Source organism: Cyprinus carpio, chromosome B2 (assembly GCF_018340385.1).
Source record: "Cyprinus carpio isolate SPL01 chromosome B2, ASM1834038v1, whole genome shotgun sequence".
Taxonomy (NCBI): domain Eukaryota; kingdom Metazoa; phylum Chordata; class Actinopteri; order Cypriniformes; family Cyprinidae; genus Cyprinus; species Cyprinus carpio.
In genome coordinates this window covers 1,729,342-1,746,733 of record NC_056598.1, presented here as the reverse complement: position 1 = coordinate 1,746,733, position 17,392 = coordinate 1,729,342, and the positions used below count along the sequence as shown (strand labels likewise).

At 36.8% G+C, this 17,392-nt stretch overlaps 1 protein-coding gene across 1 annotated transcript; it reads left to right on the top strand.

Annotated features, from left to right (window-relative positions):
- Positions 1 to 210: 210 nt before the first annotated feature.
- LOC109077575 (receptor-interacting serine/threonine-protein kinase 1-like) lies at positions 211 to 15,748 on the top strand. Its single transcript, XM_042717691.1, has 11 exons — positions 211 to 396; positions 780 to 965; positions 5,997 to 6,153; positions 7,016 to 7,153; positions 7,726 to 7,957; positions 8,989 to 9,138; positions 9,560 to 9,636; positions 10,086 to 10,143; positions 11,399 to 11,950; positions 13,219 to 13,368; positions 13,978 to 15,748. The coding sequence occupies exons 2-11, from the start codon at positions 808 to 810 to the stop codon at positions 14,274 to 14,276; spliced, it is 1,971 nt and encodes a 656-aa protein (XP_042573625.1). The 5' UTR covers positions 211 to 396; positions 780 to 807; the 3' UTR covers positions 14,277 to 15,748.
- The last annotated feature ends 1,644 nt before the right edge of the window (positions 15,749 to 17,392 follow it).

Below are 17,392 nucleotides of genomic sequence, written 5' to 3'. Positions count from 1 at the left end.
AAACACTTTAAACACATTGGACACTCATTTTCCAGTCCTTTAAATTCTTCAAAGTTTTTTCACTCATTTTGCACATAAGCCAATAAAATAATTCCGATTTAAATCTGTAGTTGGTGTCCATTTATTTATTTAGGCACTCACTTATTTCTTACAACTGTCATCTACTCACAGCATTTGATTAAAATGTTCTCTTTCTTTCTTAAACAGTGATGCAGCATTTTTAAAGTTCGCTTTAGGAAAACTATGTTAAATGTTTATTTGTTGAACAGTTGTCTACATGAGCTGTGTTCTGGTGTTCTGCTGGTGATTATGTCTGTCTTGCTGATGTTTACTTTCACTTTGTAAAGGAATATCCCGGAAGCGAAGCACAGGTGAATATAGGCGTTATGAGACACGGTATGTCTTACACTTATTTACTAGTGTGTTTCTGAACAGTTTTAAAGATGGGTTTTTATCGGTAGTGGGAGAAATCTTATATTTGAAGTCAACTAATGAAGAAAAAAAGAAAAAAGTTGCGTTGTTACTGATTAATATTGGAATGGAAAGCAGAAATGCCAAAAACAACCTTTCGAATACCGAGTTATTTTTATTTATTTCTTTATTGTTTCTGATGTGTTTCTCTGAACTGCAGTTTTGTCCGCGGCTCTTCATTCAAACTTTTGATATTCGGGAAATATGTCAAGTGTTTTGTCAGACAGAATGTTCTTCTGAAGTGTTCACTAACATCGGGGTTCAGTGTGGACTGTGTGTGATTTGTCAGATGTCTGTGTTGCTCTTAGGGAAGTTGTCTTTAGGAATAGAGGAACTATGGCTACAGCAGCGAGCCTGAGTCTTATGAAGTCAGCAGATCTGATCAAGAAAGAGCCTCTGGACTTTGGAGGGTTTGGGGAAGTGTACCTGTGTTACCACAAAACACTGGGTCAGGTGGTGCTGAAGACGGTCTACACCGGACCCCCGCGCAACGGGTGAGTGACCCGCCCCTGACCACTGCACTACCTTCATGATGCTTCATTAATGCGATACTGCACTTTGACTTTATACCTATGGTAATGGTAATATGAAAATTATGGATAACACGATAGTTTTGGCAAATTATTTTATACATAAATGCAAAAAAAAGTGATTAATATTTTGATTGTGATATTATTGCATTAAGTTTTGGGTTTATTAAGGTTTGTATATAATTTAAGCATTAATAAAAAATTACTTTAAAAAAATAATATTGCCTCACTCCCTAAAATTAGGTTACTTAGTTACTTTTTATGGAAAGTAATTTTGAGTTGCTTTTTAAATCTGGGCATGGCTTGCTTGTTTGTTTTTAATCTAAAAAAAAAAAAAAAAAAAAAAAAAAAAATTGTTCTTCTTTTTCAAATGTAAAAGCCTTTTGATGCCAAAAGTGAAGTGAATCCTCCTCAGGCTGAAATGTAAATTCACGTCTGTACAGTAGAGAACGAATCTCATGAAGAATATGACGCAGGAGAAGAAAGTTCAACACTATTCAGCAATGACAAAAATTTATCACACATGTGTAATCTTTGCTTAGTATTGTTGAATTGGTTCATCGAAGGTCAGTAGCAAAGACATCGGTTAATAAAATAGGATTAAATATATAAAGTATAGCTGTGTTATTTAACTTATTTAATTATTGCAGGTTTGCGTCATATTCTGAGTTTGATTTTTACTGTTTTTATTAGGGCTGCGAAACGATTAATCGTGATTAATCGATTCAAAATAAAAGTTTATGTTTACATACTATATGTGTATATTTAATATGTATATATAAATACACACACATATATATATATATATTTAAAAAAAATATGTATTTGTATGTAAACACTTGTATATAATTATATAAAATATAAACTTATATATATTTTACATACATTATATTATTTACATTTACATTTAGTCATTTAGCAGACGCTTTTAATCCAAAGTGACTTACAAATGAGGACAATGGAAGCAATCAAAAACAACAAAAGAGCAATGATATATAATGGCTATAACAAGTCCTCAGTTAGCCTAAACACAGTAATATGTAGCAAGGGCTTTTAAATATATAATAAATAAAAAGAAAACAGATAGAATAGAAAAAGAATAGAGCAAGCTAGTGTTAGAGGTCTTTTTTATAATTGTATAATAAATGAAAAGAAAATAGATAGAATACAAAAAAGATTAGAAAGGTAGTTAGATTTTTTTTTCTTTTTTTTAAGAATAGAATTAGAATAGTGAGTGAAAAGTTTAGAGGGTCAAATAAAAAATGGAAGAGAGTATGTGTTTTAAGTCGATTCTTAAGGATGGCTAAGGACTCAGCTGCTCGGATTGAGTTGGGCAGGTCATTCCACCAGGAGGGAACATTTAATTTAAAAGTCCGTAAAAGTGAATTTGTGCTTATTTGGGATGGCACAATCAAGCGACGCTTGCAGAATGTAAGCTTCTATATACACACAAATAAGAATTAATTAATTAATGTAAAGGGGTGCAGAGCCAGTGGTGGTTTTGTATGCAAACATCAATGCTTGAATTTTATGCGAGCAGCTATCGTTTTGGTAGCCAGTGCAAATTGATAAATAGAGGTGTGACGTGTTATTCTTTTTGGCTCATTAAAAATTAATCTTGCTGCTGCGTTCTGGATTAATTGTAAAGGTTTGATAGAACTGTCTGGAAGATCTGCCAAGAGAGTGTTGCAATAGTCTAGCCTGGACAGAACAAGAGCTTGAAACGAGGAGTTGTGCAGCATGTTCCAAAAGAAAGGGCCTGATCTTCTTAATGTTGAATAAAGCAAATCTGCAGGACCGGACAGTTTTTAGCAATGTGGTCTGAGAAAGTTAGCTGATCATCAATCATAACTCCAAGGTTTCTGGCTGTTTTTGAAGGAGTTATGGTTGATGTGCCTAACTTGATGGTGAAATTGTGATGAAACGATGGGTTTTGCTGGAACCACAAGCAGTTCTGTCTTGGCAAGGTTGAATTGAAGGTGATGGTCCTTCATCCAGCAAGAAATGTCTGTTAGACAAGCTGAGATGCGAGCAGCTACCGATGGATCATCAGGATGGAATGAGAGGTAGAGTTGAGTGTCATCAGCATAGCAGTGGTATGAAAAGCCATGGTTTCTGAATGACAGAACCTAATGATGCCATGTAGACAGAGAAGTGGTCCAAGAACTGAGCCCTGAGGCACCCCAGGAGTTAGATGTTGCAACTTGGACACCTCACCTCTCCAAGACACTTTGAAGGACCTATCTGATAGGTAAGACTTAAACCACTGGAGTGCGGTTCCTGAGATGCCCTTTGCCAGTAGGGTTGACAGGAGGATCTGGTGGTTAACCGTGTCAAAAGCAGCAGACAGACCAAGAAAGATAAGTATTGAAGATTTGGATTCCACTCTTGCCAGTCTTATAGGGCCTCAACAACTGAGAGCAAGGCAGTCTCGGTTGAATGTCCACTTCTGAAGCCAGATTGGTTGCTGTCAAGAATGTTGTTCTGTGTGAGAAAGGTAGAGACTTGGTTGAATACAGCTCATTCAAGTGTTTTTTGCAATGAAAGGAAGAAGGGAAACTGGTCTGTAGGTTCTCTAAACGAGATGGGTTTTCCGAGGGTGGGTTTTTTAAGGGAGGGGAGTGATACGAGCCTGTCTAAATGATGAGGGGAAAACACCAGTGTGGAGGGATATATTAATGATGTGAGTGAGTACAGGTACAACTGCAGGAGAAATGGCTTGAAAGAGATGAGATGGAATAGGATCAAGCGGACAAGTAGTAGGATGATTAGAAAGGATGAGTTTGGAGACTTCTGCCTCAGAGAGTGAAGAGAAGGATGTGAATAAGTGTATGTATGTTTGTGAGATGTGCTTGATGGATTGTGGTGTGGAAAATTGTGCACTGATGTTTTTTAATTTTATTAATGAAAAACGTGGCGAAGTTGTCAGCTATTAGAGATGAAGCAGGAGGAGGATTTTTTGGACAAAGGAGTGAGGAAAATGTTTTAAAAAGTATGCGAGAGTTAGATGAATTGTTAATTTTGTTATGGTAGTATCATGTCCTTTTAGCAGTGGAGACATTAGCAGAAAGGAAGAGAGGAGTGACTGATACACATTAACATCAGTAGTATTTTTGGATTTTGTGCCACACCCTTTCAGCAGCTCTAAGCTTAGAACGGTGTTCGCGTAGAAACATCAGATAACCAAGGGGCTGAAGGGGTGGTACGGGCTGGCCTGGAAGACAAGGAGCAAACAGTGTCTAAACAAGATGTAAGAGTGGAGCAGAAAGTATCAGTAGCACTGTTAGTACAAAAGATGCTAACAGTTTAGGGGAAGGAAGCGAAGATGAAACCATTGCAGATAGCTGGGGGGTGAGAGTGAGCGTAGGTTACGTCGAAAGATGACATGTGGAGGGGTAAGGAACCATGTTGAGGTTAAGAGTGAGGAGAAAGTGATCTGAGGTGTGCAGTGGAGTAACCAGTACATGATCAGTGGAGCAGTGTCGTGTGTAAATAAGGTCCAGTTGGTTGCCTGATTTGTGAGTAGCAGTAGTTTTGACACATCGGTTGAGATCAAAAGAGGCAAGCAGAGTGTGGAAGTCAGCAGATAGAGGTTTATCTAGGTGGATGTTGAAATCTCCAAGCATAACTAGGGGGCCCAGTACCATCCTCAGGAAAGGTTGAGCGCAGCACATCTAATTCATCCAAAAAGTTAACCTAGTGCTCCTGGGGGTCGATAGACAACTACAAAATGTATTTTAAAGAGGGTAGTAACAGTAACTGAATGAGATTCAAAGGAGCTGTTGATACCCAAAGATGGTAAAGGATTAAATTTCCAATCATTAGAGATGAGCAGACCAGTACCTCCGCCTCTTCCAGTCAAACGGGGGGAGTGGGAAAATGAGAAATTATTGGAGAGTGCTGCAGGTGTAGCAGTGTCCTCTGGTTTTTGATCCAGGTCTCTGTCAGGGCCATGAGATTTAACTTTGAATGACTTATAATAGAAGTAATGAAGTTGGCTTTGTTTGCAGCAGACTGGCAATTCCAGAGACCAATAGAAAAAGATAGTGTATTAGCAGACATAGGCAGAGTGTGCAGGTTGTTAGGATTGCGCTGCATACAATGTGTGATGCGTGGTTTGCGAGTGGTAGTGATAAGAGGGATCTGGAAACACATAGTAAGAAATGAGTTATAACAAACTGAAACAGAAGTGAAACAAGTAGAAGAAAAAAAAGATTAATCAAAAAAATACTTATATCCCCTTGCCGGTGTCCCTGCCCGGTGGAGTCGCACGGTAGAGTCAATGGTCTTTACACTCTTCGGTCTTCACACGAGGAAGGCTTAACAGGAGGACTGCCGCGACGGCTGCCGCGGTTTACTAACCTTTTTTTTAAACCCGTCAGACAAAACGGAAATTGAATTCAGCTGAACACAGTTTACTTTTTATCACAACAAATGTCTAATCAATCGCACGACACTGACAATGTATGCGATAGAGAGTATATATATATACTTTATATTTTTCCTTAATATATACATGTATGTGTGTGTATTTACATATTATATATATATATTGATTTTGAGGAACACATATATATATATATATATATATAATTAATATACACACACATATAGTATGTTAACATAAACTTTTATTTTGAATCGATTAATCACGATTAATCTTTTTGCAACCCAGTTTTTATTGATTTTGAGGAACACTGAATGTGTTTTTGTGCAGGTGAGTAAACACATGTTCATATTTAGTCTAGATCTACAGTGAGATCATGTTCACACACAACACTGCACTGACTCCTGATCTCTGTCTCCATGGCAACACCAGAGCTGTCACTCAACACATGAGAAACACAGTAACTGCTGTTTCTTATTTGAAAAAGTAACTCAGTAACTCAACTAATGATTAACACTCGCTACTTGTAATGCGTTACCCCAGCACTGCTCGTGACTTCCAGCTTCAGATGTTGTTGGAACTGTCTGAGTTGAATGTGTGTGTGTCAGCCGGCAGAAGCAGTCTCTCCTGGACGAGGGCAGTCTGATGAGCAGGTTAAACCATCAGCGAGTGGTCAAGCTGCTGGGGGTAATTCTGGAGGACGGAGACTATTCGTTAGTGATGGAGCTCATTCCTAAAGGAAACCTGCTCACCATGCTGGAGACGGTAACAGCCAAAATATACATCACGCTTCACATTTCTGTTTTTCTAACTCTGAATTTATCACCCAAATACAAAAAACACACAAAAAAACAAAACAAAAGACAAAATACAACATTTGCACCTAGTTCAAAACAAAAAAAACAAAATATACGAAATACACAAAAACATAAAAATAATATATTTAAATATGTTTTTTGGCTTTCACTGACATGGATTTTATTTTTTTACCAACATCAGTGCTGATCATAAAAAAATGTGTTTATTTTCAGGATTTTAACCATTTAAATGTCAGTTTATTTACATAATGTCACTGTTGTTGTTTTGTTTTGTTTTTGTGAAAAAGAAAAAAAAATAGCAACAACATTCATTTTGATACAGTGTCAGATTAAAACAACAGCACACACATCTCTCAGTACACTCATTTATATAATGGAAAGAGTACATTTATATTTAAAAATAGTAAAAATTTTGAAACCTTTGCAAAGAATGCATGTTGTTAGGCTCAATGGCACTGGGATTAAATATTACGACATTTTTGTCCTTAAGGTGACTATTTTTGTACCTAGTGTAAAAATGTATTTATGGAATAGGATACACATTACACATTTTTTTACACAAATTGATCCTGTTTGCATTAACACAGCCAAACTGATATAAAAAAAATAAAATAATAATAAAAAAAACATAACCCACCCTTGCATGCACTAGCATACAAATATTGTTTGCTTCATTCCCCGATTTGTATAATTCCTTTAGTGAATCGACAGATCCACAGACAAGTCCTCACTCAGAGCACTTCATTTGTCGTCAGATCCCTCTTTACTTTGGAAATATCTTTCATATTTCCTCATATCTGTTGTTGCAGGTGCCTGTTCCGATATCAGTGAAAGGAAGGATCATTCTGGAGATCTTGGAGGGAATGGTTTATCTCACGGGGAACCAAGTCATTCACAAAGATCTCAAACCAGAGAACATCCTGGTGGACCAGGACTTCCATATAAAAGTATGAAACTTCTCTCTGAATTCACCACACACTTTTAATAAAAGCTAAATATTGAAAATAATGAACCATAGTTCAGATTATGGTCTTTTCGCCGGGGCGATACCTTTTCAAAAGGCACTAAAATGCACCATTTAGTTACTAATATGTAGACTTTAAGGACTAATACTTTCTTTGAAGTATAATATGAAGCTTGTAGGGGTTAATAAGTTACAAATATGTACCTTATTTTTCTGAGAGCGTATGTAAATCCACATCAAGGAGAGAAGGGAATAAATGTCTGCTTTAACTGCCTGATGATAAAATGCTAAGATGTAATATTTATTGTTAAAGTTCTTCACGCACACTAAAGAATCTGTTGTTGTGGAATGTAAACAATATCGCACAACTCTATATATAAAGTTGGATATATAATACATCCAACTTTATCCGCATGCATCCAGAGTAATAATTCAGTGCGATATTATATAGCACCTCTGTTATCGCACAGCTCTAATCTGCTGAATGCGACTGAGGCATTAAGATATTATTAACATTTCTGTAAAGCTGCTTTGAAACACTCTGCTCTGCATCAGATCGCGGATCTGGGTCTGGCCACGTCTCAGGTGTGGAGCAAGCTGACGAAAGAGGAGTCTCGCAGACAGAGTCGTCTGGGCAGGAAGTCGTGTGCGCGCGCCGCTGGCACTCTGTGCTACATGGCTCCTGAGCACCTGAAGAGCATCAACAGCCGCTCCAGCGAGAAATCTGACGTCTACAGCTTCGCCATCGTCGTCTGGGTCATCCTCAGCGGCCGCGAGCCCTATGAGAGTGAGTCTCGCTACACAACCATATGATTAACTCATTAACATGATTAACTAGCTGCAGTGTGATTTACAAACAGACTCAATAATAACAGAATTACCATTCATATCACTCATGTGCTGTATGAAGAGTTCATGTGCAAAAAACAATAACTCCATATTTTTAACCATTTTCAAAAGGTTTCTTTTTTTTTTGTGCACTCCAATTAATCTCAATCAAACTGCAGTTGGGCTATTTTCATTAGGTAACAAATACAGCTAACTAACACAATAAAACACAGTAAAAACATGATTTTTGAAAATAGAAAAAAAAATTGAGTTGTCTGTTTTTGCAAATAAACTCTTCATATTCTTTTGTATATAACTCTTTATAATGAACAGACTGAAATAATAAATTAATTATAATATAAATATAAAATAATAAAAATATATAACATTCTAATTATTATTAATGTTATTAAATAATATTAAATATGTAAAAAATATTTCATATTATTTAATTATTATTAAAAAACTGAATTTTCATTATAACTGTCAGTTTAAACAGCACAGTTCTTCTTTCTCAAAGAAAAAAACTGAAGAGGCCCTGATATGACACGTTTTAATAAAGCCACACAATTCAATTTTGATCATCATCACAATTACTACTTTTTTTTTATTTATTAAGCGTAATTATCTGCGATATCTGCTTGCTGGTTATTTATCCTGAGAACATTGTAATTTGGCTTCTGCGTTATTCTGCGTCACTTATCGAAAGTTGCCAAATACATTTTAAAAATAGCTAAATTTGTTGCTAGGTGCTTTTGGAAGGAAAAGTTGCTAAATTAATGAGCAGCGCTGTTTCGTTCTGCTTTTGCCGCATAAACATTATATCAAAAGTTTATCAAATATATTGCGATAGTTATCGTTTTATCGCACAGCACTAATTGCATGCAGATGCTCTTTAATATTTGACCCCATTTCATATTTGCAGTGTATCAAACTCAAGCCCAAGGTTTAGGACCCAGAAAGTGTGCATGAAAAGTGTTTTTTCTTCAGATGCCAGGAGTGAAGATCAGATCTGTCACTGTGTGTGTCAGGGCGCGCGTCCCGACGAAGCTCTGATCCCACGAGACACTCCTCCAGACGTCATCCAGCTCATGAAGACGTGCTGGAAGGAAGACCCTCGTCACCGGCCCACATTCAAAGGTAGAAGCCCTGAGGGTCCATCCTGGAAACACAATGAATGTTTGTCACACCTTCCGATGGGAACGCATCTCCCTGAGCAGACGTGTTCAGCAGGACACACTCATTTAGTTGATTAGGAACGGAACAGAATGCAGCTGAACTACTTTTACTGGACATAGCATCCTGAAAACATACTGATGCTGTCTGTGGGATTAACTGTGATGCATTATTTAGTAATTTTGGTATATTAGTAACAAATTATGAGAGGCACAGAATTATTGCTTTTTGTGTAAAGGGCATTAACTGTATTTGCTTGCCGAAGCCAGTTTATTCTCCCATTTGACTATTGATTTTATCAAATGAGAGAATAAACTGCATTACTTTCTCATTGGACTTTTTATCTATTTGTTTGTTTATTTATTTATTTTTCTTTTTTTTACAGATAGCTTTGAATTGTTTTTACCTTTTTACCAGGAGAAGCTGGCAGCAAATGTAAAAGCGGATTTGGAAAGTCTGACGGTGAGAGGTTTATTTCTTTCTACTGTATATGTGTGTTCATTCAGAGAAAGGTTTTTCTGTGAATTAATTAGAGAAGAGTCCATTTTTATAGCAGTATGTTTCAGAGAGAACTTAGTAGGAGGAAGATTCTCTCCACATACTCTTAGGTCATAAAAGTTATCTGATCTGGATGAGGTGTCGTGGTTGTCGTGGAAAGTGTGTCATCGTTTACTCAGCCTGTGTGATTTCTGATTATGAAGTGTCATGATCACTTTATATTAGATGATGATCAAAACTGAAGCTGTGTTCACTTTCACAGTAAATCACTGTTTGACACACACACACACACACACACACACACACACATAAACACACACACACACACACACACACACACACACATACACAGACTACATCAGTTTTTCATTTTAGGACTAAATTATTTCATGGCATTGTTTTCTTTTGCGCAGAGATCGTATGAGGGCCCAGAGGAGCTGCTAGAAAAGCTGAAGTCCCTCACAACAGAAGGTCTGCTGATTTATTCAGTCATGTTGTGGATTTGATGTTTCATTTACACCAGGGCTCTGCAACCATTAAACACTGGGTGCCTTTTTTCATGTTTATTAATGTGACATTAGATAAGGAGAATACCATTACATTTTAAGGATTTGTTGTGTAGTGAGGGAAACTAACACATGTAATGTATGTAAATATTTTGTTCTATTTACCCAGATTTTACATAATTGCCCCTTTTCAAAGTTTTTCAGGAACATTAGTCAAATTGGCTTTATCACACTTTTATATCTCAATAGAGATTGCTAAACTCCAGCTTACATGTTTTCTGATGTTTTCAGCTCAGTTTTCCATAACACTGAGAGAGTAAGTGCAAATGGTTGCCAGGTTGGGAATATTTAGTAAACTACTGGGTAGAAAATGTATCCATTTAAGAAAAAAGCTCTGATTGGGGGATTTACTCTCTTGACATCTGGCAACCGGAGACATGAATGCTTATCAATGCAAGACAACGCAAATATCAAATTAAAATGTTTTCGGAATAAATACGCAGCGGGCATATATCGCAGATGATTGCGCTTAATAAATCAGGAGAAGCATTTTCAAATCGTGATTCAAGAACGATTTGTTGTGCAGCCCTACTAAAAGATTTTTAAATGAAAATATAATATATACCATATAGTATTACAGTTATGTTAATAACTGTGCAAAAGTGTCATCACCGTCTGTGAAAAAGGTCCATTTCTGAATGCAATAATACAATTTTACTTACACTAATCATATCAGAGCGATTACACTGAGCGAATTCAAATAAATTGTTTCTTAACCTGTAAAATAAATGTTAAATATAAATTATATATAAGTATAAATATTTGGGCACGACATTCTTAATGTTCAAGTAACGTTCTTATAACTTTAATAATATTTGATGAATATTCTCATGACGTTAAGAGGAAACATTCTTAGAATGTTATTTGTACTTGATGAAGATTCTAAGAAACATTTCTGTAACCATTCTTGCAACATTAAACATTCTTAAAATATTAAAAATAAAGGTTCAAATATATATTTTTTTCTTTTTTGGATGTGGGGGAGGGGGTTGGGGGTAAAGTTAGCAAAACATTATAATAAATGTATCCTTTAAATAACATTCTAATCACATCAACAACATTTCGAAACAATGTTTCCACAAAGTTTCTAACCTAAATTTGATACCTGATACCTGATGCTTGTAAATGCGTTGCTGACTGTTCTGTTCTTGTGTGTGCAGACCCTTCACCGTGTCCCAAAGTCTCTCCAGGGCCCTTGAGGAGCTCAGACAACGGTCCGGTGGAGGCCAGCATTGAAGACCTCAGCTTCAGGACCCCCAAAGATTCTCTGCTGGAGATGGACGCCGCGCCTCCCAGTCCTCCCAATCTGGAGCTCAAACTGGCACTAGAGCACAACTACCACAAATACAGCAGTCGTATCGTGGATCAGCCGGACGCCAGCGTTTATAACCCGCTGCCGCAGCAGCCGGCCAGCAGCGGGTGGACCGGAGAGGCTTCTTCTGTGAAATCTTGGACTAAACCCGCCGCTTACCCAAACCCAGACAGAGCAGAGGAGCTCCATCTGAGGCCTGCCGGCTCATTTGAAGGATTGCACAGGCCAGAGTTGGCGAGTCAGCTCTCCGTGCCGTATTCAGACTACGACAGGCTCCAGCATCCTCATCATCCACCGTTCAATCGCATCAAGTCCTGTCCGGATGCAGCGGAGTCTTATATGCTGGATTCACACCCTGACCAGCGCTTATCACCCGTCGTATATCCTCCATCTGAATCAGGTACAGTTAACAATTCACTCTAGCAAGTCATTTCTGCAGTGCTTTATACAATACAGATTGTGTCAAAGCAGTGATAAACATGAAAAATAGCAGAATCAGTTTTCAACAGAATCTTTTTACACATAATCGTCTGTGATATTTGCCTGCTGGTTAAAAATTTCATGATAGTTTGGCATTTGCATTATCTTGAATTTGTAACAGGCCTCTACAAGCTTTTATGGTTGCAGCGGTTGCCAGATTTCAATCGATAAATCCCCCAATAAGAGCTGTTTTCATTAGGAATGCACCAAATGTTCGGCAACCGAAATTATTCAGCACGAAATAGCAAAAAAGCTCTTTCAGGGTCGGCCGAAAAAGCGAAAAGACCAAATATATTGTACCAAACAATGATGTTACGCGTTCAAATAGAGGCGCGCAGCAATGTAGCCAATGTGTCTTCTGCAGTGTGAATGTATTTAAAACTGTCAGAAAGATGCAAAAATCATTAATTGCTCAGTCACATTTTTATTAATTTTTTTAAAGGCATGTGACAGTGTGATATGTGCAAAAAACATCTTCCCAGATACATAATGAGAATCATTTATTAATATGTTGTCAAAAAAAAAAAGAAGCACTGAGATATTTCTGCGGGTTTCTGCCGAAATAAAAGCTGAGAAAAAGCAACAACTCCATCAACATTCGTAAATGCTGTAGTTTTACTGTTTTACTGTCTAAAATAAAATAAAAAAGTAAGACAATAATAATTACCCTACAACAGCTCTATTAAGCTAATTCATTTGTTATAGCATTCACACAGTGTTCAAACTGGGATCTGTAATATATTCTCATGTTTTAAAAGCAGTCTCTTCTGCTCAGCAAGGCTGCATTTATTTGTACAGTAAAAAATACATGCCTGATTCAAGAAGGGGGTCTCAAATATTGGCAAAAATATTATTTTACTAATTTATTAATTTTAAGTTAAATTGTGCTTTGTCTGTATAGTGTCTGCTAGAATGTTAAAAAATGTTCACTAAGTCTAAAGTGGTCTAAATGTATTTATATTGTCTGTGGAAGGCGTAGGACCATGAAATGTTCGTCCAATCATATTCCTCGGTCCGAACATTACGATAGGCTGTTATACACGTATGTATCTGCATACCTCAGTGCACGTCAGACACGCCATCAGAGCGTTATGTATTATTATGCACTTTGTACTGTGTTGTTTTCTCAGTGGATATATATATATATATACATAATATAAAATTTCCTCCTGATTTGGTTTCCATTAGGGTGGCCTGTGACCATCTCGAATGCCAGTGCTGTTCAAATCGGGAGTTACAACACGATGAATGTGCAAGTGTCTGATAACAGCTCCTTCAGCTCGTTATCCAGCAGATCCATCAACAGAACCAGATATAATGAGCTTCTGCTGACGTACGGTAAGACTGTCTCTGTTTCAGTCAGCTGCTATCTAATTAAATAAGCACTAATTTGCATACATTTCCAGAACAAAAATCTAAACACTGAATTAAGTACCTTTTCTTTTTGGACATATGAAAGGTCTTCCCAGAGGGGATTTTGTATTTGTCTTATCACTAAGTTTATCAGAAAATACTCTCAACAGCCAGAAAAAAAATATAATTTTTTTTAGGAATAAAATGTTAATTATATAAGCAAATTATTTATTATTATTAATATTACATACATATCTCTCTCTAAAAACCTTCAGAAAATAGGAATAATCATGTAAGGTTTCAAGTGTGTACGTGCTGCTGAAGTAAAGACTGCAAATACAGATGCAAATAGATAAAGTGCAATTAAATCAACACCTAAACGTGTATTTTGGAAGTTTTCTTTATGCAAATTTGAAATGACAGTTTATGGAAAGCCTAATAGCGCAAAATCTTAAAATTGACCAATGCATTTAGTTCCTCGCCTTAATAAAGCCCTCGTTTTATAGTAGTCCTCCTGAAATGACTGAACTCTCATTGCTTTATTTGCACCAGATGTGTGTGATTTTCTGTGTTTGATTGTGTTGTGATGATCAGAGGAGCACACGGTCACTGAGAGCCACCTGGAGGTGTTGCGTCAGAACGTGGGTGGAAACTGGAAGCAGGTGGCTCGTAAACTGGGGCTGAATGACATCGACGTGGACACCATCGAGCACGACTACGTCCGCGACGGCTTGGCAGAGAAGGTGCACCAGACGCTGGAGCGCTGGAAGATGAAGGAGGGTCTTCTGGGCATCACCGTGGGGAAACTGTGCCGTGCGCTGGAGGGCTGCATCAAGCCCATCGTCCTCCTGCAGCTGCTGCTGAAGTCTCAAGACGCCGCCGGAGTGCCTTGAAACACCACCTTGTGCTTGTGTCATACTTAACATTGGGTAACGGGGTATTTATACAACTCTAACAACCTTTACATTGCAAAGACGTTCAGTATTTTTGACAGCCTAACATTCATCACTGTATTATGGTGCTGGATGCTACGGCATAATGATTGTGAACGGATCATTGCACAAAAGTTATGTGATCTGAGAGGACATTTCCATGACACCATTTATAAAAAAAAAAAAGGGAAATCGTTCATTTGCACGAAAGCCTGAAAATGCAAACTTGGGATGCTAAAATGGGATTCAAATGGCAAGTTTTTGGTGATGATATTGTTATTGTCTCTTTGTAAACTACAAAAACACAAATTTGTGAAACCGGTGAGATCATGCTCATGCATATCAAGTTTCGTGACATCGCCATCTAGTGGCCTGCCATGGGTTTTCGGTCGTTTTCACAGATTCGTGTGAGCGGGGATCATACTGACAACTTTTCTATAATGCAATGGAAAACCTTTTCCATTTTTGGTGCATCGTTTTCATGTAAACGAGTTCAGAATAGATTCCTTCTAAGTGCCTTTTTCCTGATCTCGATCAGTTGAATCAGTCTTTATATTTCAGAATCACTTGTCATGATTCTAAGATGCTTTATGATTTTTTTCTTTAAAATGAAATACTGGCGTTTGCACATTCTTCCACAGTAAGCTCCGGTCTCCTGCAGTCCAGAGACGTGCAGGTCAGATGGTGTGGATGTGCTAAATTAGCTGTGAGAGGCAGTGTGTGTGTGTGTGTGTGTGTGTACCTGTTTTTATATCCCACTTAAACCTGAATGCACACTGACTCATGGGGACTCGTGTCATGGGGAAACAAGCTTATAAATCATACAGAATTAGGGTTTTGTTTTTTGTTTTTTGAGAATGATAAAATGCCTGTAGTTTTCTGTGAGGTGTAGGGTTGGTTTAGGGCAATAGAATATAAATCCACTGCCAAATCCAGTGTGTGGATAATTCTGCTGTAGTGAAATGAGATGATGATTAAGATATGAACCAACATAAAGTGTCTTTTATGGTGTTGGAACCACCAAAAGAGCTTCAATGTACTTTGGCATTGACTCTGATTTCTTCAGATTAAAGGTTCTTTATTGATAACGCTGGATGGATGGCTTTATTGACATATACATGGATGTTTAAGAACCTTAAAATCTTTCCATTGCACAAAAGGTTCTTTATAGTGAACGTAAGGTTCTTCAGATTATTAAAAAGGTCTTTACACCAAGACAATAATGGTTTTCTTACGAACTGATCAGTGAAAAGGTTCTCTGAGGAGTCCAGAATGGTTCTTCTGTGGCATCACCATGTGAAAGCTTTATTTATTTATTTTATTTGTTTTCTCATTTGGTGTTTTGATGATGATGAAGTTGTTGGAGAGTGCTGGTTTCAGATCTGGTGACTGTGATCTGTGTGAATGGGATAGAAATGCTTCTTTAATAAGCTTTATATATAATCTCAATAACCCAAACCATGAACCCAAAACAATACTTTACAATAAATAACAACAATTAAAAACAAACATAGGAAGTGCAATAACCTCTTTGTATGTTTTTAATGCCATATCAATCCAACTTGTTTATTAAAGTTACTTTTTACTGTAATGAAATCATCTTCTCTCATTTGTCTATATATGATATATAATGCTACATAGGAAGTGCCCTTCTTCAGTTTATCTATATAATTAGTATATAAACAGTGTCTAACACCCTAAATCTGCCCTTTATTAACAGTTACACCTGCAACCACTGATTTTGGTTTTATAATGACTATTAGAAGTCAAGTCTAACAAGGGGAGAACATCTTTAAAGTTCATGAAATGTGCTTGTCTGCTGATTTATATTCAGAGTTTTTAAACTTTTTTTGAACAAAAATCTAAGTAAACATTGCAAATGACATTATAAATTTAGTATATGCATGGCCACAAAGGAAGAATTAGCTCCTGTTTTAGTAAATAGACACGTTTATGTGAAGCCTGGGACCTGACATGAAAAAAAATGTGGCCACGAATTAAGAATTATTCACCTTAAGGGAACAAATTACTGCAATGTGACTATTATGCATGCTGTATGTTGTGTTCTGATGCAGTAGTATCCTACTTTACTATAAAGTGCCAAAGGCTTTTAGACCAGACTCAGGGACATGAGGATGAGTAAATGATGACTGAATTTAATTTTAGTTTGAACTGTCCCTTTAATAACATCTGTCAGAATTGATTTGTTTAACGAGACACACTAACCTTAACTCATTTATAACTTTAATCAGGTATAATCAAGAACAAGTTGGTCACACTGAAGTTGTTCACACACTGTTTACATCTTGGCTGTACTCCTGAAACAATGAGTATTTTAATGTTAACAGATCAGATCATTTTTGCTTCAGTTGTTTAAGTTTTTGTGCGGAGGTTTGTGATAATTAAGCAAGTCTCTAAACACTGGTGATGTGTTGCTGTCAAACACTGTCTTCATCATATCCTTCAGTAACTGTTGATTCTGGAAATCTGCACAAAAATATTTCAAACCTGTTTGTTGATGTAACGCAGGGATTCCCAAACATCTGTGTCAGCCAAGCCCTTCTGAAATTAAATATTTTCTTGAAATATCTCTGAGGAAGTTAAAGGTAAACAATTTTTTTGTTTTGTTTTAAATATATTGTTTAAGTGTTTCAATAATTAACTTTATTTGACATTTTTATGATTTAATGATTTATTAGCTTTTTAACAACTCACAAACCTTAACATTAAGCCCAGTTTGAGAAACCCTGGCGTAAAGTAACGTTTAACACATTTCATGATGTTGATTTGAAATAGTGGAATATATTTTCTTGCCCTTTGCTTTTTTTATATCAATATGATACATTTAATGGTAAGTTTAAAACAAGTTAGATAAAAAGTAATCTAAAATTCCGTTAGTTTTCATCCTCTGTAATCATAATGCACTATAGTTTGTAAGTAATCTAGCAGTTCTGCTCTTTTATGTCTTTAATGAACATAGACAACGAGCCATTGCTCATGATGTCTGACTATTAATAATATCTATCACAAGTGATGTGCTTAATTAATCAGGCATACTCATTTAACACTTTAATCGG